This window comes from Choloepus didactylus, chromosome 6, assembly GCF_015220235.1.
Source record: "Choloepus didactylus isolate mChoDid1 chromosome 6, mChoDid1.pri, whole genome shotgun sequence".
NCBI classification, from domain to species: Eukaryota; Metazoa; Chordata; class Mammalia; order Pilosa; family Megalonychidae; genus Choloepus; species Choloepus didactylus.
The window spans coordinates 111,618,382-111,635,837 of record NC_051312.1 but is presented as its reverse complement, the minus strand read 5'-3'; the positions used below and the strand labels follow the sequence as shown (position 1 = coordinate 111,635,837).

The following is a 17,456-nucleotide window of genomic DNA, read 5'->3' as shown; positions in this document are numbered from 1 at the left end:
GTTATCCTTCCAGACCTGTGTATGTATATATGCACACATATACTTGAAACAAAAATGGGATGATTGTGACTTCCTTTTTTAAATTGATACTTTATCTTTGTCCACAAATATTCATTTTCTATGGAATTATAACTAATAATAGCAATTGTTGGATATTTGGGTTATTTCTGATTTATTTTTTTCTTGCTATTGTAAACAGTGCTGAGATAGTTACCCTTTTAAATCACTGGTAAAGCATGTATCTAATTATTTCCATACTGTTTAGCTTTATGAGGGCATTGTGAGTTCTAGGCATTCCCTTTAAACTTAAAAACATTCTGCCTTAAAGGAGACTGCGGAGGGGCATAACAGCCTAAACTATTATCAGTTACTATTTTAGTTATAAGACATAAAGATAAAATGAGATAACGTGTATAAAGCCCATAGCCCAGGATCTGGCATGTATTCTTCCAGTATTTTCCTCCATCCTAAGCATCATGAACTAGCAGGAATGAGGTTTAGGATTGTTTTCTAGGAGAGAAGACAGAGAGAGGAATATGAGGCAGAAAGGGGGATAGGATAAAATACTGGATTTCTCATCCTATTTTTTAAATTATTCCCCAACATATCACACTGTGGAAACCTCTTCCTTTTTAACCTGCAGAAATATACATCCTTGTTATAATAAACGTTTTTTACCTGCATAGCAACATATTCTTTTATAGTTTAATGAATCATTGTGAAAAATGCCCTTGTAACCATGACCTATGTCAAGAATTTAAACTTTGCCAGCTACTAAGCCCTTCATGTGGGCCCTACCCAAATCAAAATCACCTTCTACTCCCACCAAAAGTTAACTACTACCCTAATTTTTTATAGTAATCACTTCCTTGCATTTCCAAAGTATTACCAAGGTATATATTCCTAGACTTAGTTTAATATTACTTTTTTAAAAAATTATATTCAATGTCTTTTAAATCTCTTAGTCCATAATTCTCTTGCCATTTTTTTTTTTTCTTAAATTTTATCGGTAATTTCCCATAGTCTGGATTTTGCTGATTGCATGCTCTTTCTGTGGTTCAACTTTCTTCTTTCCTCTGAATTTTCTTCAAATTTGGCAGATAATTCCAGAGACTTATTTGAATTCAGGTTCAGTAACTTTGGCAAGGCTATCAGGAATCACATGATTTCTGTTTGTTTCTCCTTTTTCGTATGTTAGCAGCTACTGATTCTCAGTGCCTAGATACATTAATTCACTGGGAGTTGCAAAAGAGTAATATTACAATATTATGATTTCTCTTTAAGCTATTAGTTGAACTCTTTCTATAAAGTAACACTTTGTATTTTAGTTCAGTTATATAAGAAAGGCAGGATAAGTGCTTCTTTCACTTATTTACTGTTTTTTCCCAGTAAGGAATTTACTCTGTGTTATTCCTTGAAGGTGAATAATTTTTTTTTTAAGTATCATCACAAAGTTATATATTAAAACATACTGATATTTTCTAATCTATTACAAAGAATATATTTTTGAAGTTACATTCTCTTGGTCAGTGAGAGCCTTCTCAAGTTGTCTCCTGAGTCCTTTGACATGATCCATAGTAGTCTTTGCTATCTGAAGATGTTCCACATTCATCTTGTACATTTTTTTCCCCAGACTTAGAATAGCCATTTCTTCCAGAAGCTCTGGTTTCTGTTAGTGGGAAATGGTATTTCAGATCATAATCTAGGTGCTACGGACGCTCATTTGCTACTGGGTTGGTCACTGTTTCTACATCTTTTCAGTGGACAGAGCTTGGAAATAATTATAAATCTTAAGATAAAGTAGTTCTTGAGTTATTTAAATTCAGCACTAAAGAGTTTTTACTTAACTTCTACATTATATGTATTTTCTGTCTTCAACATCAACGATCCTGGTTTTCAAGGACATAGGGGATGATTAAATTAGTATGTTCGACCATTACTCGTTTGTTTTATCCCACCACATTCTCAGAATAACATCAACACTACCACCACCAATACAATTATTGAAAAGATAAGGTTTTTTTTTTTTTGCATTTGCTTTCCCAATTATCCCCCCCCCTTCTAAAAAAATAGTTGGTTGCTCTCAACCAATTCTTATGTTGATGTCTCATTAGTGTTTTTTGTTTATTTATTTATTTGTTCTGAAGTTATTCTCTAGTAGATAATTCACCAGGGGCTCATGGGAACAATATTCTATGAGTACTTGCATACTGACAGCAATTCGTGTCCTTTATGTAAGTCAGTTTTGCTGAATATTAAATCCTTGGCTCACATTTTGTTTCTTTGAGTATCTTAAATACATTGCGTCATTTTCCTTTGGCATAAAGTTTCAAAAATTCTGATAAACTAAATTTATTTCCCTTATAAGCTCTTTTTTTGCCTGGATGTCTAAATGATTTTTTTTTCTATGAGTCCATTTATTTTGTCAGAATGTTTTCATGTTGGGTGTTCTGGGTATTCTCAGGTACACCTGATACTTTCTCAACATGTAGTTTCCTATTTTTTCTTTTAATTTCATGAACTTTTTTTTTTTAAATTGTAGTTTTTAGTATTTATTGTTTTCTTGTTTGGGCTTTCTTCTTCAGGGACTCCTGGTTATTCATATGTTTGCTCTTTGTTTATCTTCAATATTTACCACTCTCTTTAATCCTTTCTGTGTCTTAATTTCTTCTCGGTTTTTTAAGATTTCCCTTTTCACTTGCTATTACTTTCAAGTTCTTATCTGTTGTATTTATTTATTCTTCTGTTCTAATTTAGTCATTCCTGAATTGATTTTCTTTTATTTCTAATTTGTTTCTGGGTTCTATCACTTCATTTCTGAGTTTTTCTCATTCTGATTTCTCTTATCATTTTTTAAATGTCTTTTAATTTGCTTGAAGATAGCTTTCAGTTTTTATCTTATTTGGTCATGGTCTGTAGGAATGTGTTATTCTGCTGCTTATTCTCTTTTTAATATAGCTTTTATAGGATTTGACCTCAATCCTTTTTTTTTTTTTTTTTTATCATTTTATTGACATATATTCACATACCACGCAGTCGTACAAAACAAATCGTACTTTCGATTGTTTACAGTACCATTACGTAGTTGTACATTCATCACCTAAATCAATCCCTGACACCTTCATTAGCACACACACAAAAATAACAAGAATAATAATTAGAGTGAAAAAGAGCAATTGAAGTAAAAAAGAACACTGGGTACCTTTGTCTGTTTGTTTCCTTCCCCTATTTTTCTACTCGTCCATCCATAAACTAGACAAAGTGGAGTGTGGTCCTTATGGCTTTCCCAATCCCATTGTCACCCCTCATAAGCTACATTTTTATACATCTGTCTTCGAGATTCATGGGTTCTGGGTTGTAGTTTGATAGTTTCAGGTATCCACCACCAGCTACCCCAATTCTTTAGAACCTAAAAAGGGTTGTCTAAAGTGTGCGTAAGAGTGCCCACCAGAGTGACCTCTCGGCTCGTTTTGGAATCTCTCTGCCACTGAAGCTTATTTCATTTCCTTTCACATCCCCCTTTTGGTCAAGAAGATGTTCTCCGTCCCACGATGCCGGGTCTACATTCCTCCCCGGGAGTCATATTCCCCGTTGCCAGGGAGATTCACTCCCCTGGGTGTCTGATCCCACGTAGGGGGGAGGGCAGTGATTTCACCTTTCAAGTTGGCTTAGCCAGAGAGAGAGGGCCACATCTGAGCAACAAAGAGGCATTCAGGAGGAGACTCTTAGGCACAAATATAGGGAGGCCTAGCCTCTCCTTTGCAGCAACCGTCTTCCCAAGGGTAAAACTTATGGTAGAGGGCTCAACCCATCAAACCACCAGTCCCCTATGTCTGTGGTCATGTTAGCAACCATGGAGGTGGGGTAGGCGAATACCCCTGCATTCTCCACAGGCTCCTCAAGGGGGCACTACATCATTTTTTTTCCTTGTTTTTCTTTCTTTCTTTTTTTTTTTTTAACTTTCCCTTCTTTTTTTTTTTTTTTTTTTTTTTTTGCTGGATATGTTGTCCTAGTTTATTTTTGCTGCTCATTGTCTTTGACCAATTTACAATTCTACAAATTTACAATTCTACAACTGATAGCAATGCAAACAATTCTTGCCTATAGACATGCAAATATATTTTGTCCAGTGGAGGAGTAATTGACCTCCCACACTTCCCAGGAAGAAGTAAGTTTTGCATCTATTAAGCAAATACATTTTAGCATTCCTTGGGGCCCATATTTGTGTCCGATCTTTATGTCTCCCTTGGGCTGGTTATAACTTCTTGCTGTTTCCTAATTAACCTATGAGTTAAGCAAAATCTTTGACATCTATTCATTTTATTTTATTTTATTTTATTTTTTATCATCATTTTATTGAGATATATTCACATACCACGCAGTCATACAAAACAAATTGTACTTTCGATTGTTTACAGTACCATTGCATAGTTGTACATTCATCACCTAAATCAATCCCTGACACCTTCATTAGCACACACACAAAAATAACAAGAATAATAATTAGAGTGAAAAAGAGCAATTGAAGTAAAAAAGAACACTGGGTACCTTTGTCTGTTTGTTTCCTTCCCCTACTTTTCTACACATCCATCCATAAACTAGACAAAGTGGAGTTTGGTCCTTATGGCATTCCCCATCCCATTGTCACCCCTCATAAGCTACATTTTTATACAACTGTCTTCGAGATTCATGGGTTCTGGGTTGTAGTTTAATAGTTTCAGGTATCCACCACCAGCTACCCCAATTCTTTAGAACCTAAAAAAGGTTGTCTAAAGTGTGCATAAGAGTGCCCACCAGAGTGATCTCTCGGCTCGTTTTGGAATCTCTCTGCCACTGAAGCTTATTTCATTTCCTTTCACATCCCCCTTTTGGTCAAGAAGATGTTCTCCATCCCACGATGCCGGGTCTACATTCCTCCCCGGGAGTCATATTCCACGTTGCCCGGGAGATTCACTTCCCTGGGTGTCTGATCCCACGTAGGGGGGAGGGCAGTGATTTCACCTTTCAAGTTGGCTTAGCCAGAGAGAGAGGGCCACATCTGAGCAACAAAGAGGCATTCAGGAGGAGACTCTTAGGCACAAATACAGGGAGGCCTAGCCTCTCCTTTGCAGCAACCGTCTTCCCAAGGGTAAAACTTATGGTAGAGGGCTCAACCGATCAAACTACCAGTCCCCTATGTCTGTGGTCATGTTAGCAACCATGGAGGTGGGGTAGGCGAATACCCCTGCATTCTCCACAGGCTCCTCAAGGGGGCACTACATCTTTTTTTTTTTTTTCCTTGTTTGTCTTTCTTTTTTTTTTTTTTTTTTTTTTAACTTTCCCTTCTTTTTTAAATCAACTGTATGAAAAAAAAAGTTGAAAACAAACATACAATAAAAGAACATTTCAAAGAGACCATAGCAAGGGAGTAAGAAAAAGACAACTAACCTAAGATAACTGCTTAACTTCCAACATGTTCCTACTTTACCCCAAGAAATTTACATAATATAGCAACATTTCAGTGAACTTGTTCCTACTACATCCATCAAAAATTAACAGACCATAGTCATTTCTGGGCATCCCCAGAACGTTAAATAGCTTATCTGTTCTTCTTGGATTATTGTTCCCCCTTCCTTAATTGCTCTCTACTGCTAGTTCCCCTACATTCTACATTATAAACCATTTGTTTTACATTTTTCAAAGTTCACATTAGTGGTAGCATATAATATTTCTCTTTTTGTGCCTGGCTTATTTCGCTCAGCATTATGTCTTCAAGGTTCATCCATGTTGTCATATGTTTCACCAGATCGTTCCTTCTTACTGCCGCGTAGTATTCCATCGTGTGTATATACCACATTTTATTTATCCACTCATCTGTTGAAGGACATTTGGGTTGTTTCCATCTCTTGGCAATTGTGAATAATGCTGCTATGAACATTGGCGTGCAGATATCTGTTCGTGTCACTGCTTTCCGATCTTCCGGGTATATACCGAGAAGTGCAATCGCCGGATCGAATGGTAGCTCTATATCTAGTTTTCTAAGGAACTGCCAGACTGACTTCCAGAGTGGCTGAACCATTATACAGTCCCACCAACAGTGAATAAGAGTTCCAATTTCTCCACATCCTCTCCAGCATTTGTAGTTTCCTGTTTGTTTAATGGCAGCCATTCTAACCGGTGTTAGATGGTATCTCATTGTGGTTTTAATTTGCATCTCTCTAATAGCTAGTGAAGCTGAACATTTTTTCATGTGTTTCTTGGCCATTTGTATTTCCTCTTCAGAGAACTGTCTTTTCATATCTTTTGCCCATTTTATAATTGGGCTGTCTGTACTATTGAGTTGTAGGATTTCTTTGTATATGCAAGATATCAGTCTTTTGTCAAATACATGGTTTCCAAAAATTTTTTCCCATTGAGTTGGCTGCCTCTTTACCTTTTTGAGAAATTCCTTTGAGGTGCAGAAACTTCTAAGCTTGAGGAGTTCCCATTTATCTATTTTCTCTTTTGTTGCTTGTGCTTTGGGTGTAAAGTCTAGGAAGTGGCCGCCTAATACAAGGTCTTGAAGATGTTTTCCTACATTATCTTCTAGGAGTTTTATGGTACTTTCTTTTATATTGAGATCTTTGGTCCATTTTGAGTTAATTTTTGTGTAGGGGGTGAGGTAGGGGTCCTCTTTCATTCTTTTGGATATGGATATCCAACTCTCCCAGCCCCATTTGTTGAAAAGACCATTATGGCTCAGTTCATTGACTTTGGGGGCCTTATCAAAGATCAGTCGGCCATAGATCTGAGGGTCTATCTCCGAATTCTCAATTCGATTCCATTGATCTATATGTCTATCTTTGTGCCAGTACCATGCTGTTTTGGCAACTGTGGCTTTATAATAAGCTTCAAAGTCAGGGAGTGTAAGTCCTCCCACTTCGTTTTTCTTTTTTAGAGTGTCTTTAGCAATTCAAGGCATCTTCCCTTTCCAAATAAATTTGATAGCTAGCTTTTCCAAGTCTGCAAAGTAGGTTGTTGGAATTTTGATTGGGATTGCATTGAATTTGTAGATGAGTTTGGGTAGAATTGACATCTTAATGACATTTAGCCTTCCTATCCATGAACATGGAATATTTTTCCATCTTTTAAGGTCCCCTTCTATTTCTTTTAGTAGAGTTATGTAGTTTTCTTTGTATAGGTCTTTTACATCTTTGGTTAAGTTTATTCCTAGGTACTTGATTTTTTTAGTTGCTATTGAAAATGGTATCTTTTTCTTGAGTGTCTCTTCAGTTTGTTCATTTCTAGCATATAGAAACATTACTGACTTATGTGCATTAATCTTGTATCCCGCTACTTTGCTAAATTTGTTTATTAGCTCTAGTAGCTGTATCGTCGATTTCTCAGGGTTTTCTAGATATAAGATCATATCATCTGCAAACAATGACAGTTTTACTTCTTCTTTTCCAATTTGGATGCCTTTTATTTCTTTGTCTTGCCGGATTGCCCTGGCTAGCACTTCCAGCACAATGTTGAATAACAGTGGTGACAGCGGGCATCCTTGTCTTGTTCCTGATCTTAGAGGGAAGGCTTTCAGTCTCTCACCATTGAGTACTATGCTGGCTGTGGGTTTTTCATATATGCTCTTTATCATGTTGAGGAAGTTTCCTTCAATTCCTACCTTTTGAAGTGTTTTTATCAAAAAGGGATGTTGGATTTTGTCAAATGCTTTTTCAGCATCTATTGAGATGATCAATTGATTTTTCCCTTTCGAGTTTTTAATGTGTTGTAATACATTGATTGTTTTTCTTATGTTGAACCATCCTTGCATGCCTGGAATGAACCCCACTTGGTCATGGTGTATGATTTTTTTAATGTGTCTTTGGATTCGAATTGCAAGTATTGTGTTGAGGATTTTTGCATCTATATTCATTAGGGAGATTGGCCGGTAGTTTTCCTTTTTTGTAGTATCTTTGCCTGGTTTTGGTATTAGATTGATGTTAGCTTCATAAAATGAGTTAGGTAGTGTTCCATTTTCTTCAATGTTTTGAAAGAGTTTGAGTAAGATTGGTGTCAGTTCTTTCTGGAAAGTTTGGTAGAATTCCCCTGTGAAGCCATCTGGCCCTGGGCATTTATTTGTGGGAAGATTTTTGATGACTGATTGGATCTCTTTGCTTGTGATGGGTTGGTTGAGTTCTTCTATTTCTTCTCTGGTCAGTCTAGGTTGTTCATATGTTTCCAGGAAATTGTCCATTTCTTCTACATTGTCCAGTTTATTGCCATACAGTTGTTCATAATATCCTCTTATAATTTTTTTAATTTCTTCAGGATCTGCAGTTATGTCACCTTTTTCATTCATTATTTTGTTTATATGGGTCTTCTCTGTTTTTGATTTTGTCAGTCTAGCTAGGGGCTTGTCAATCTTGTTGATCTTCTCAAAGAACCAACTTTTGGTGATATTTATCCTCTCTATTGTTTTTTTGTTCTCTATGTCATTTATTTCTGCTTTAATCCTTGTTATTTCTTTTCTTGTACTTGGTTTAGGATTGGTTTGCTGTTCATTTTCTAGCTTCTTCAGTTGATCCATTAGTTCTTTGATTTTGGCTCTTTCTTCCTTTTTAATATATGCGTTTAGTGCTATAAATTTCCCCCTTAGCACTGCTTTTGCTGCATCCCATAGGTTTTGGTATGTTGTGTTCTCATTTTCGTTCGTCTCTATATATTTAGCAATTTCTCTTGCTATTTCTTCTTTAACCCACTGATTGTTTAGGAGTGTGTTGTTTAACCTCCAGGTATTTGTGAATTTTCTAAGTCTCTGATGGTTATTGACTTCTAATTGTTTTCCATTTTGGTCAGAGAATGTGCTTTGAATAATTTCAATCTTTTTAAATTTATTGAGGCTTGTTTTATGTCCCAGCATATGATCTATTCTGGAGAAAGTTCCGTGAGCACTAGAAAAGTATGTGTATCCTGGTGATTTGGGATGTAATGTCCTGTATATGTCTGTTAAATCTAATTCATTTATCAGATTGTTTAGGTTTTCAATTTCCTTATTGGTCTTCTGTCTGGTTGATCTATCTATAGGAGAGAGTGATGTGTTGAAGTCTCCCACAATTACTGTGGAAACATCAATTGCTTCCTTTAGTTTTGCCAGTGTTTCTCTCATGTATTTTGTGGCACCTTGATTGGGTGCATAGACATTTACGATTGTTATTTCTTCTTGCTGAATTGCCCCTTTTATTAGTATGTAGTAGCCTTCTTTGTCTCTCAACCTCAATCCTTTTTTGTTATTATTACATGAAGTTAGTTTTCTGAACTTCCAGCAGGGTGCATGGTTCAGTTAGGTGTCGCTTAGACATTTTTTGTCCAGCTTCACTGAGCTTCCTCTTTTGTTGTTTTTATGTAGTATTAAAAAATATGGGGGCTTGCTGAGATTTCCTGGCTTACTCTCTTCACTCCCACTGACAGCTCCACCCCCGTCCCCACCCTCACATTCATACTCTCATCTGGACCTCGTCACTGGTTTGTCTCTTTACACCTCAGACCTATGATCTCCCTTAGAAAAGGCCTGAGCTTTATCAGGTGGTGGTGATTCAGTCAGTTAGGGCTTCATCAAGTAACCTCCCACTAGTATAGGGACAGAAAATAGTTTAAAAGAGCACTCAAGACAGGAATTCAACTTCAATACACTTTTACTAAAGGAGCACCTAAGGTAAAAGGAACAAGTTTACAATGTAAAAATTAATTGATACATTGTCAAGCCTGGGAGCCCCTGCTCCTCCAGATGCAGCTGGACATGAGATCAGAGAGCTCCCCCTTGTCTGAATTACAGAGTATATATAGCATTTTTTATTTACATTCAAATCGTATTCTGTTTTTACATTTGAACCATGAGTGGTAAACGAAGCGTTGTGATCCACGTGAATGTGAAGCGGCTTGATCCAGGAGTGGTTCAAGATTGAAGGAGGGTATCTACAGCCTTATCAGAGACTTAGCCTTGAATGTCTGCAAAACTCTGATAATGTTTCTACTAATTAAGCTATGACTTCTGTAAGAGCATACTTTTTACTTATATAAAATCTAAAAATTAGAAGAGGTTACTATTACTTATTGCTAACTTATTAATATAGTTTTATTTCATTCTGTGATTAGTTTGGCCATTACATCATATTGATAAACATACATTTGATTAAAACTGTATTCAACTCTGCTACATTACTTACAGCTTCTCTATGATTGAAGTAATAGCTGCAGCCCAGTCCTGTTTTCTTTTCACACAGAGGACCAGATGGTTACATCTAAGAAGGTTGAGAAGGCCTTTCTACTTTTTATCATTTGGAAATTGTACTTGAGTGTTTGTAAGTGTAAGTTTTGTTAAATATGCTTCTTTATCAGAAGGAATAACTGCTTCTTCACTATCAGAACAAAACGCCCTGCTTAATTGCAATTTCACTCCTCTCAGAAAGGATCTCTGGCTGGTCAGGCGAGTTCATAAAGGTTAGACTGCGTAAGCCTCTTTAACTGATTAGCTGTTAGAATGGACAAAACTCCTGTCAGTTTCAGCTGCACTTCTTAAAGTTGTGCATTCCTGTAGTTTTGGAAGAACAACAAAACAAGAAAGCAGAACAAATACTAAATACTATAACACTCTGGGGATTTTCCTGTTCTCGGGTCCATCATATGCCCATTGCTTTCTTCTACTTCCTTCGTCACACTGGTAGCATCAGATCCTGTGGCTCTTGGTGTTTGCTCTACCTGTTGGTATTTTGGGGTTTGACGGGATAGCCTTGTTCTGTTTTAAATTATGTCTGTGGGTTTTGATTTCACTATCTAGTTGCTCTATTTTTTTGGTAACTGCTTTATCAAGAAAGAATTCACATGCCATAAGATTCACCCTTTCAAAGTGTACAATTCCACGTTTTTAGTACATCCACAAAATTGTACAACCATCACTATTCTAATTCCAGAGCATTTCCACTGTTTTTGTGACAGGTTCTTTGTTGCTGATACCACTGCCATCTTCCACATCCATTTTCAACACTGTTAATTTTTTAGCTCTGTCAGCCCTGACTGCGAGCTGTTTCTTAGATTATCAGTGTCAGAAAGGAAGCCCAAACGTCTGTTCTTTTGGCAATTTGTCATTGGTAGTGAGTTTTCAAAGGTGTGAGTCTCGTGATCACTTAATTTTATATAACTACAGTGGCTGCTCCAGTATTTTCTTAATTTGTTTCTATTGGTGCTTTAGGTAGCATAGTTGTTTTTTTTTTTTCATAATGCAAGTAAGAGAATATTTATTCATAAGAGAAAAAAATTCAATCCAGAAACATTAGGTTCTCCTTTCCAGCAAGAGCTTATTTTTGGACGCACCAAATATTTTCTCATATTTTACATCTCTGTGTTCTGTAGATGTGTCTATGAAGATAATAGGGTACACTACAGGATTGTGTGCCTTTATACTTGTTCTTTTTATTTAAAAAGAATTATGTTGTTAAATAGAAGCCAGTCATCATGATTGCAAAGCATTTTGCAAATACTAAGATGAGGTGGAGAGGAAGGGAGGAGAAGCAGCACAGGCCAGTGGTGTACCAGACAGATGTTGTGCCAGTTTGAATGTATTATGTCCCCCAAACACCATTATCTTTGATGCAGTCTTGTGGGGCAGACATTTTAGTGATTAGATTGGAATTCTTTGAGTGTTTCCATGGAATGTGCCCCACCCAACTGGAGGTGATAACTCTGATTAGATATTTCCATGGGGGCATGGCCCCACCCATTCAGGGTGGTCCTTGATCAGTGGAGCCATATAAATGAGCTGACAGGCAGAGGGAACTCAGTACAGCTGTGAGTGATGTTTTGAAGAGGAGCCACAGCCAAGAAGGACACTTTGAAGAAAGCACAGGAGCTGCAGATGAGAGACAGTTTGAAGATGGCTGTTGAAAGCAAACTCTTGCTTCAGAGAAGCTGAGAGAGGACAAATATCCCAAGTGCAACTAAGAGTGACATTTTTGAGGAACTGCAGCCTAGAGAGGAACGTCCTGGGAGAAAGCCATTTTGAAACCAGAACTTTGGAGCAGACACCAGCCACATGCCTTCCCAGCTATAGAGGTTTTCCGGACACCATTGGCCATCCTCCAGTGAAGGTACCCGACTGCTGATGTGTTACCTTGGACACTTTATGGCCTAAAGACTGTAACTGTGTAACCAAATAAACCCCCTTTTATAAAAGCCAATCCATCTCTGGTGTTTTGCATTCCAGCAGCATTAGCAAACTAGAACAGATGTGGTCCCTGCAAATGGAGCGTGAAGCCTGGTGAATTAAGTAAGTATGAAGGGAAGTCTTCTGTAGGAAGTTATGGCGAGGATTTGAAATATGGGTATAGAAAATTAAGTGCTTTAAAAATTAAAAATATCTTCATATATTTTATCGTATTTAATTTTTAGCAGCCATATAAGGAAATCAGAGTAAAGTATATATTCCTATTTTACAAAGCAGAGCATGAGGTAGAGAGTGGTTGTGGTAAGTGGCCCTGAGCCATCCACATTGTCCCACAGGATTTTCTTAGTCACCAGTAATATGAATCATCTTGTATGCAACTGAATATTTTATGACACTTTTTCATGGATGCCCAAATACAATGGATGTGCATTCATTTTATGATGTCCTGTGTTGTGTGCCTTTTTCCAGGCAAAGGGAGGAGGTTATGAAAGTGAAGATGCCTATCAAAATGCAGAACTAATTTTTCTGGATATCCACAATATTCATGTTATGAGAGAATCATTACGAAAACTTAAGGAAATTGTGTACCCCAACATTGAGGAAACTCACTGGTTATCTAACTTGGAATCTACTCACTGGCTAGAACATATTAAGGTGTGTATATGTTACTATTTTCTTATATTATTATAGAGTACCAAACAAGGACTTTCTCTGCTCTTTTGTCTATAGTTACTCTTTCCCTATGCTTGAAATCAACATGAAGGCATATTTCTAAACGTGAATAATTGACAACTGCTTTGATAATTAGAAATACTTCTAAATTTTGATATTTGACTGATTCAGTTCCCTATAATGTGCATTTGGTTCTCTTGTACTTACCTCTTGCCCTCTGCTTTCCATCCTTTCTAAATTCTGCCTATCCTTCACATCCTAGTTCATATTTCACTTCTTCAGTGAAGTCTTTCCAGATCACATCCATTTCCATTTTCTCTTTACTTTACTTTTCCCCCCATTTCATCAGGTACTACCCTCTACTTCATGTAGTTGCTTTAGGGTGTAAACCTAAGTATATTTTTTAACTCACGGAGACCAGGAATAGATAAATCACATTTCTTGTATCCCCCCTCATGAGCTAGGGCAGCATTTTATGTATGAATAGTAGGCATCCAATAAATTACCTGTTGTATGATTTGTGAAGTTAAAACCATGCTAGTAAGGGAAATCAAGTGGAGTAGTTGGATGAAGGATGCCATCTGAGTCCTAAATGATTTGGAGACCACCATGTAAACACTGATTTGCTTTACATGCCAATATGTTTGAAAACCAAACTGTTCTTTCCGTTCATACAGCTATACATGTTTTCAGATATGGTCTGAATTTCAGTAACATAACTTATCAAAATATAGATTTATATAACCAACATATATATAAATATTATGAAATAATATTAAATTTGATCTTTCATGCTAGGAAGGAGCAAACTTGTACTCACATTAAAACTTTTAAAATTCAGAAAAAATTGAAGGCCAAACTGATCTAATGAGAATTATAACCTTAGACTATTTTTATTACTGTTTATCTTCCAGAAGCTTAGAAGATTGAATGTAGCAAAGCTTAAATGTAGCAATTTGAGAACATGTTGTGCATGTGGCCTTTCAAAGTGTATCATGTGTAGCTACCTCATTTGGAACTAACGTAATTTGCTGTATTCCCTTATAAAAACACCAGGTCACTTCATTAGCAGGTAGAACGTTCTCTCCATAACAGATCAGGTGTCCCTAGAGTTATAAGAGATAGGTTTGTGCCTGGAATACTCCCTCCTCTCTCAATCGTCACATCCACAAAGCTTACCCACTTACTTTCTTCAGGTATCTTCTCAAACATCACTTTCTTAGAAAGCCCCTTCCCAACTACTCTATACAAAATGACAGTTCTACTGGCACTCCCTATACCCTGTATGGAGCTTATTGCCATATGCCATACTGTTTGATGAATGAGTAAATTACATATGGTGACCACTTTAGATAACTCTCCCTAGTCAGTCTTAACTTTCGAACTCTTCTGAGCCTTTGGGTCAGTGATTCTTAATTCTGGATATGATTTGAATCATGGGTGGAACTTGTTTTAAATACTGAATTGGGATCACTGGCTAATGGGACCCAGGCAACTTTTTTTTTTTTTTTTTTTTAATGCTCACAGATGACAGATTAATCAAGGTTGAGCTTGCTTCAGAGTAACCCATGTCCAGAATATGCCTGCAGTTAGGATCAAAGGGATGCTATAATAGAATTTTCCAAGCCCAGTAAACTATTTTCTTTAATTCTGACCAACATTTGTGGATCTTTAAGTATGATCTGGCCATTGCAGAGAATGGGACACTATCATCCATTTTAAAAAAAATCTAATTTCAGTCTAGTTTTACTGAAGATCAGTTTCGGGGAAGTTATTTTGCAGAATCTGTGTGTACTTAAGTGCTAAACTTATTTCAGATTCCAGTTAAATTGACATAATTATATATTGATTTAATGAATTTTCAAGCACACCTGTATTATAGCAAAGTAACTAATGATTTACAATGCTTGCTCTGTGCTATGTGACTTGTATGAAAATCTTTGGTTAGAACAATAACATAAATACTACAGAGTATTTTAGAAGAGATTCAGTTTTATTGCTTTTAGGTACTTCATTCTAATTTGCTAAGTAAGCATTTTTTTTAAGTAATAAGGATTCTATTGGCATACATTTTTAAATAGATGATATTGGAATATTTGAAGATTGTTAGAAACATGTATCTTTAGAATGTAATTCTTCCTTTTTCTTATTCATATTGTCAATTTGTTTAGCACCAAAATACATTTCATTTGGATATTTCCTTGTGCAAATTCATTAGGATTTGCACTGAAGTTTTGTTTTGTTTTTTTTTTTTTTTTTCAGTTTTAAAAGCAAAACTTACACATCTACCAGTTACAAAAATTCTTTATAGGAAGACACAGATGTTTTTTCTTCCCATGTTACTGAGACAGCTATCTAGCCCTAACAAATCTCTATTATTTTAATGTCATTAAGAAAATATATTTTCCAGCTTATTCTTGCAGGGGCTCTTAGGATTGCTGACAAGGTAGAGTCGGGGAAGACGTCTGTGGTAGTACACTGCAGTGATGGTTGGGACCGCACAGCTCAGCTAACTTCCCTGGCCATGCTCATGTTGGATGGATACTATAGAACCATCCAAGGATTTGAAGTCCTTGTGGAGAAAGAATGGCTAAGTTTTGGACATCGATTTCAACTAGTGAGTAAAGAACATGGACTCTTCTTGTTTCACCTACATCTCATGTAAGGCATGTGAAAATAATGCCTTTTATTCATTAGGTGTTCATCTAAAAACTGATCATTCATTCTAAGGGAGTAAACTTCTCAAGAGAACTTTGCTTTGGAAAGCATTAGGATATTCTACTATAACTCTACAGTCTTGAGCTGGGGTTGGCAATTTGTCAGGCTTCTGACCCAACCTCTTCTGTGATCTCTATCAGGAAACATTAGTTATCATTCAGATACTTTCATGGGTTTTTCTACCTACAAATGACAGTTCGTATTAGTACAAATGGTCCTGGAATTGTACAAGGCACTTCTGCCTTTCCTGTAGACTTAACAGTATTTGAAAGTAGCTGTAGCCCATGTCACCCAGTTTTCAGTTCTTCATGCTAAACATTTTCTTTTTTTTAAATAATTTCTTATACTAACCCTTATCACCCCCATTGTCCTATGGCCGTTGTTCATGGTTTTTTATAAGTGTGGTACACAGAACCTAACCACAGTTTCTTAAATAGAGGAACAGGCTATTATATATCCCTTTTAAAAGATACACACTTTTGCATTGCTTCTTTGTTAAATCAAACTTTGGATTCATGGAGATTTTAATTAAAAATATGTTCGCATGGTTTTCAGCTGTGCTTCTGCCAAGCTCAGTAGTAGATAAAACACTAAATTTGGAATCAGAAAATTTGGGAGTAGTACTCATATGGGCTCGGTCTTCTCATGTGCATATTGCCCATATGTTAATTTTAATTACAGAATTGTGAGAGGGAGGAGTAGGAACATTTTCCCAGTTAAGAGGAACATAGTGAACAAAAAGGGTGGAGATGAGCATGGCAAGAGTAGACTTGAGGGAGGGGTGGGTTTAGAGAATTGTATAGAGGGCAGCCAGACTGTCATAGGCCTTGAAGCTACCAAGTGCTTGGGTTCCAGACAGGCATTTCCCCAGAATGGCTGAAAGACTTTCTGAAAGATGTTTGCCCAGATGCTGTCTCTAATGTTAAGCTTCAGTATCCAGTAGTTACTGGGGCATACCAGCAATGTTCATAAACTACTGAGAAGAACAGGCACTTAAAAGTTGGTATACTCTTTTGAACTTGTACTGTTAAATAAAATTGGGCATCTGTGATATCTATTCTGAGGGTTCACGTTTTTCAGTGCATTGCAAAGTGTACTTATGAAAAGACCATTAAAAATCCCCTTACTTCAAAGAAAGAAGTTTTAGTCGGCCAAAGTTACACGTTTATATAACGTGGTCAAAACAATTTGATTGTTTGAAGTTGCTGTGGACTCCCAAAATTGCTAATTCCCCCCCCCCCCCAGTTGTTATCTAAAAGCAGAATGTTAACATGTCAAGGACATCCTTTCATAAGATTATGCTCATATGGGTAACGTAGGGCCATGATTCTCAAACTTTTTTTCAGGACCCCTTCATACTCCTTTCACCTGAAAGAACTTTATATAGTTTATTTCTGTCAATATTTGCCATATTAGCAATTAAAGAAAAATTTTAAATGTTAAAGTAACAAACCTATATGTTAACATAATATTTTAATGAAAAGTAACTATTTTCCAAAACAAAAAGAAAATTTAAAAAGAATGGCATTGTTATACCTTTTTTTAGTTTCTTTAATTTTTGGCTTAATAGAAGATAGCTGAACTTTCTTATCTGCTTCTGCATTCAGTCTGTCATGGTATGTTTTGTTGTTTGACGTATATAAAGAAAATCTGACCACACAGAGAAATGTAGGAATCAAAGCCAAAGTATTTTAACATTTTTTTTCAGATAATTATGGATATTCTTCTTTGATACTATAACAAAACATGGCATGTGGTGGTTTCTTAGAGGCTAGTTCTAATGTGAAATCTGAAACCAAATCAATGAATTTTTTTGTATTTTTTCCATTAAATTCCATTAGTCTGTCTTGCAATTTGAATAGATTTTTTACCCATGCATGTATTGGTTATT

The 17,456-nt window shown here is 36.3% G+C and overlaps 1 protein-coding gene across 3 annotated transcripts in view; it reads left to right on the top strand.

Annotated features, from left to right (window-relative positions):
- Nucleotides 1–17,456, top strand: part of MTMR2 (myotubularin related protein 2) — a 143,365-nt gene that overhangs the window by 117,684 nt on the left and 8,225 nt on the right. For all 3 annotated transcript variants that reach the window (XM_037841180.1, XM_037841181.1, XM_037841182.1), the window contains 2 exons: nt 12,644–12,829; nt 15,258–15,464. In XM_037841180.1, coding sequence (XP_037697108.1) covers nt 12,644–12,829; nt 15,258–15,464 — 393 coding nt within the window. The remainder of the gene's footprint in view (nt 1–12,643; nt 12,830–15,257; nt 15,465–17,456) is intronic.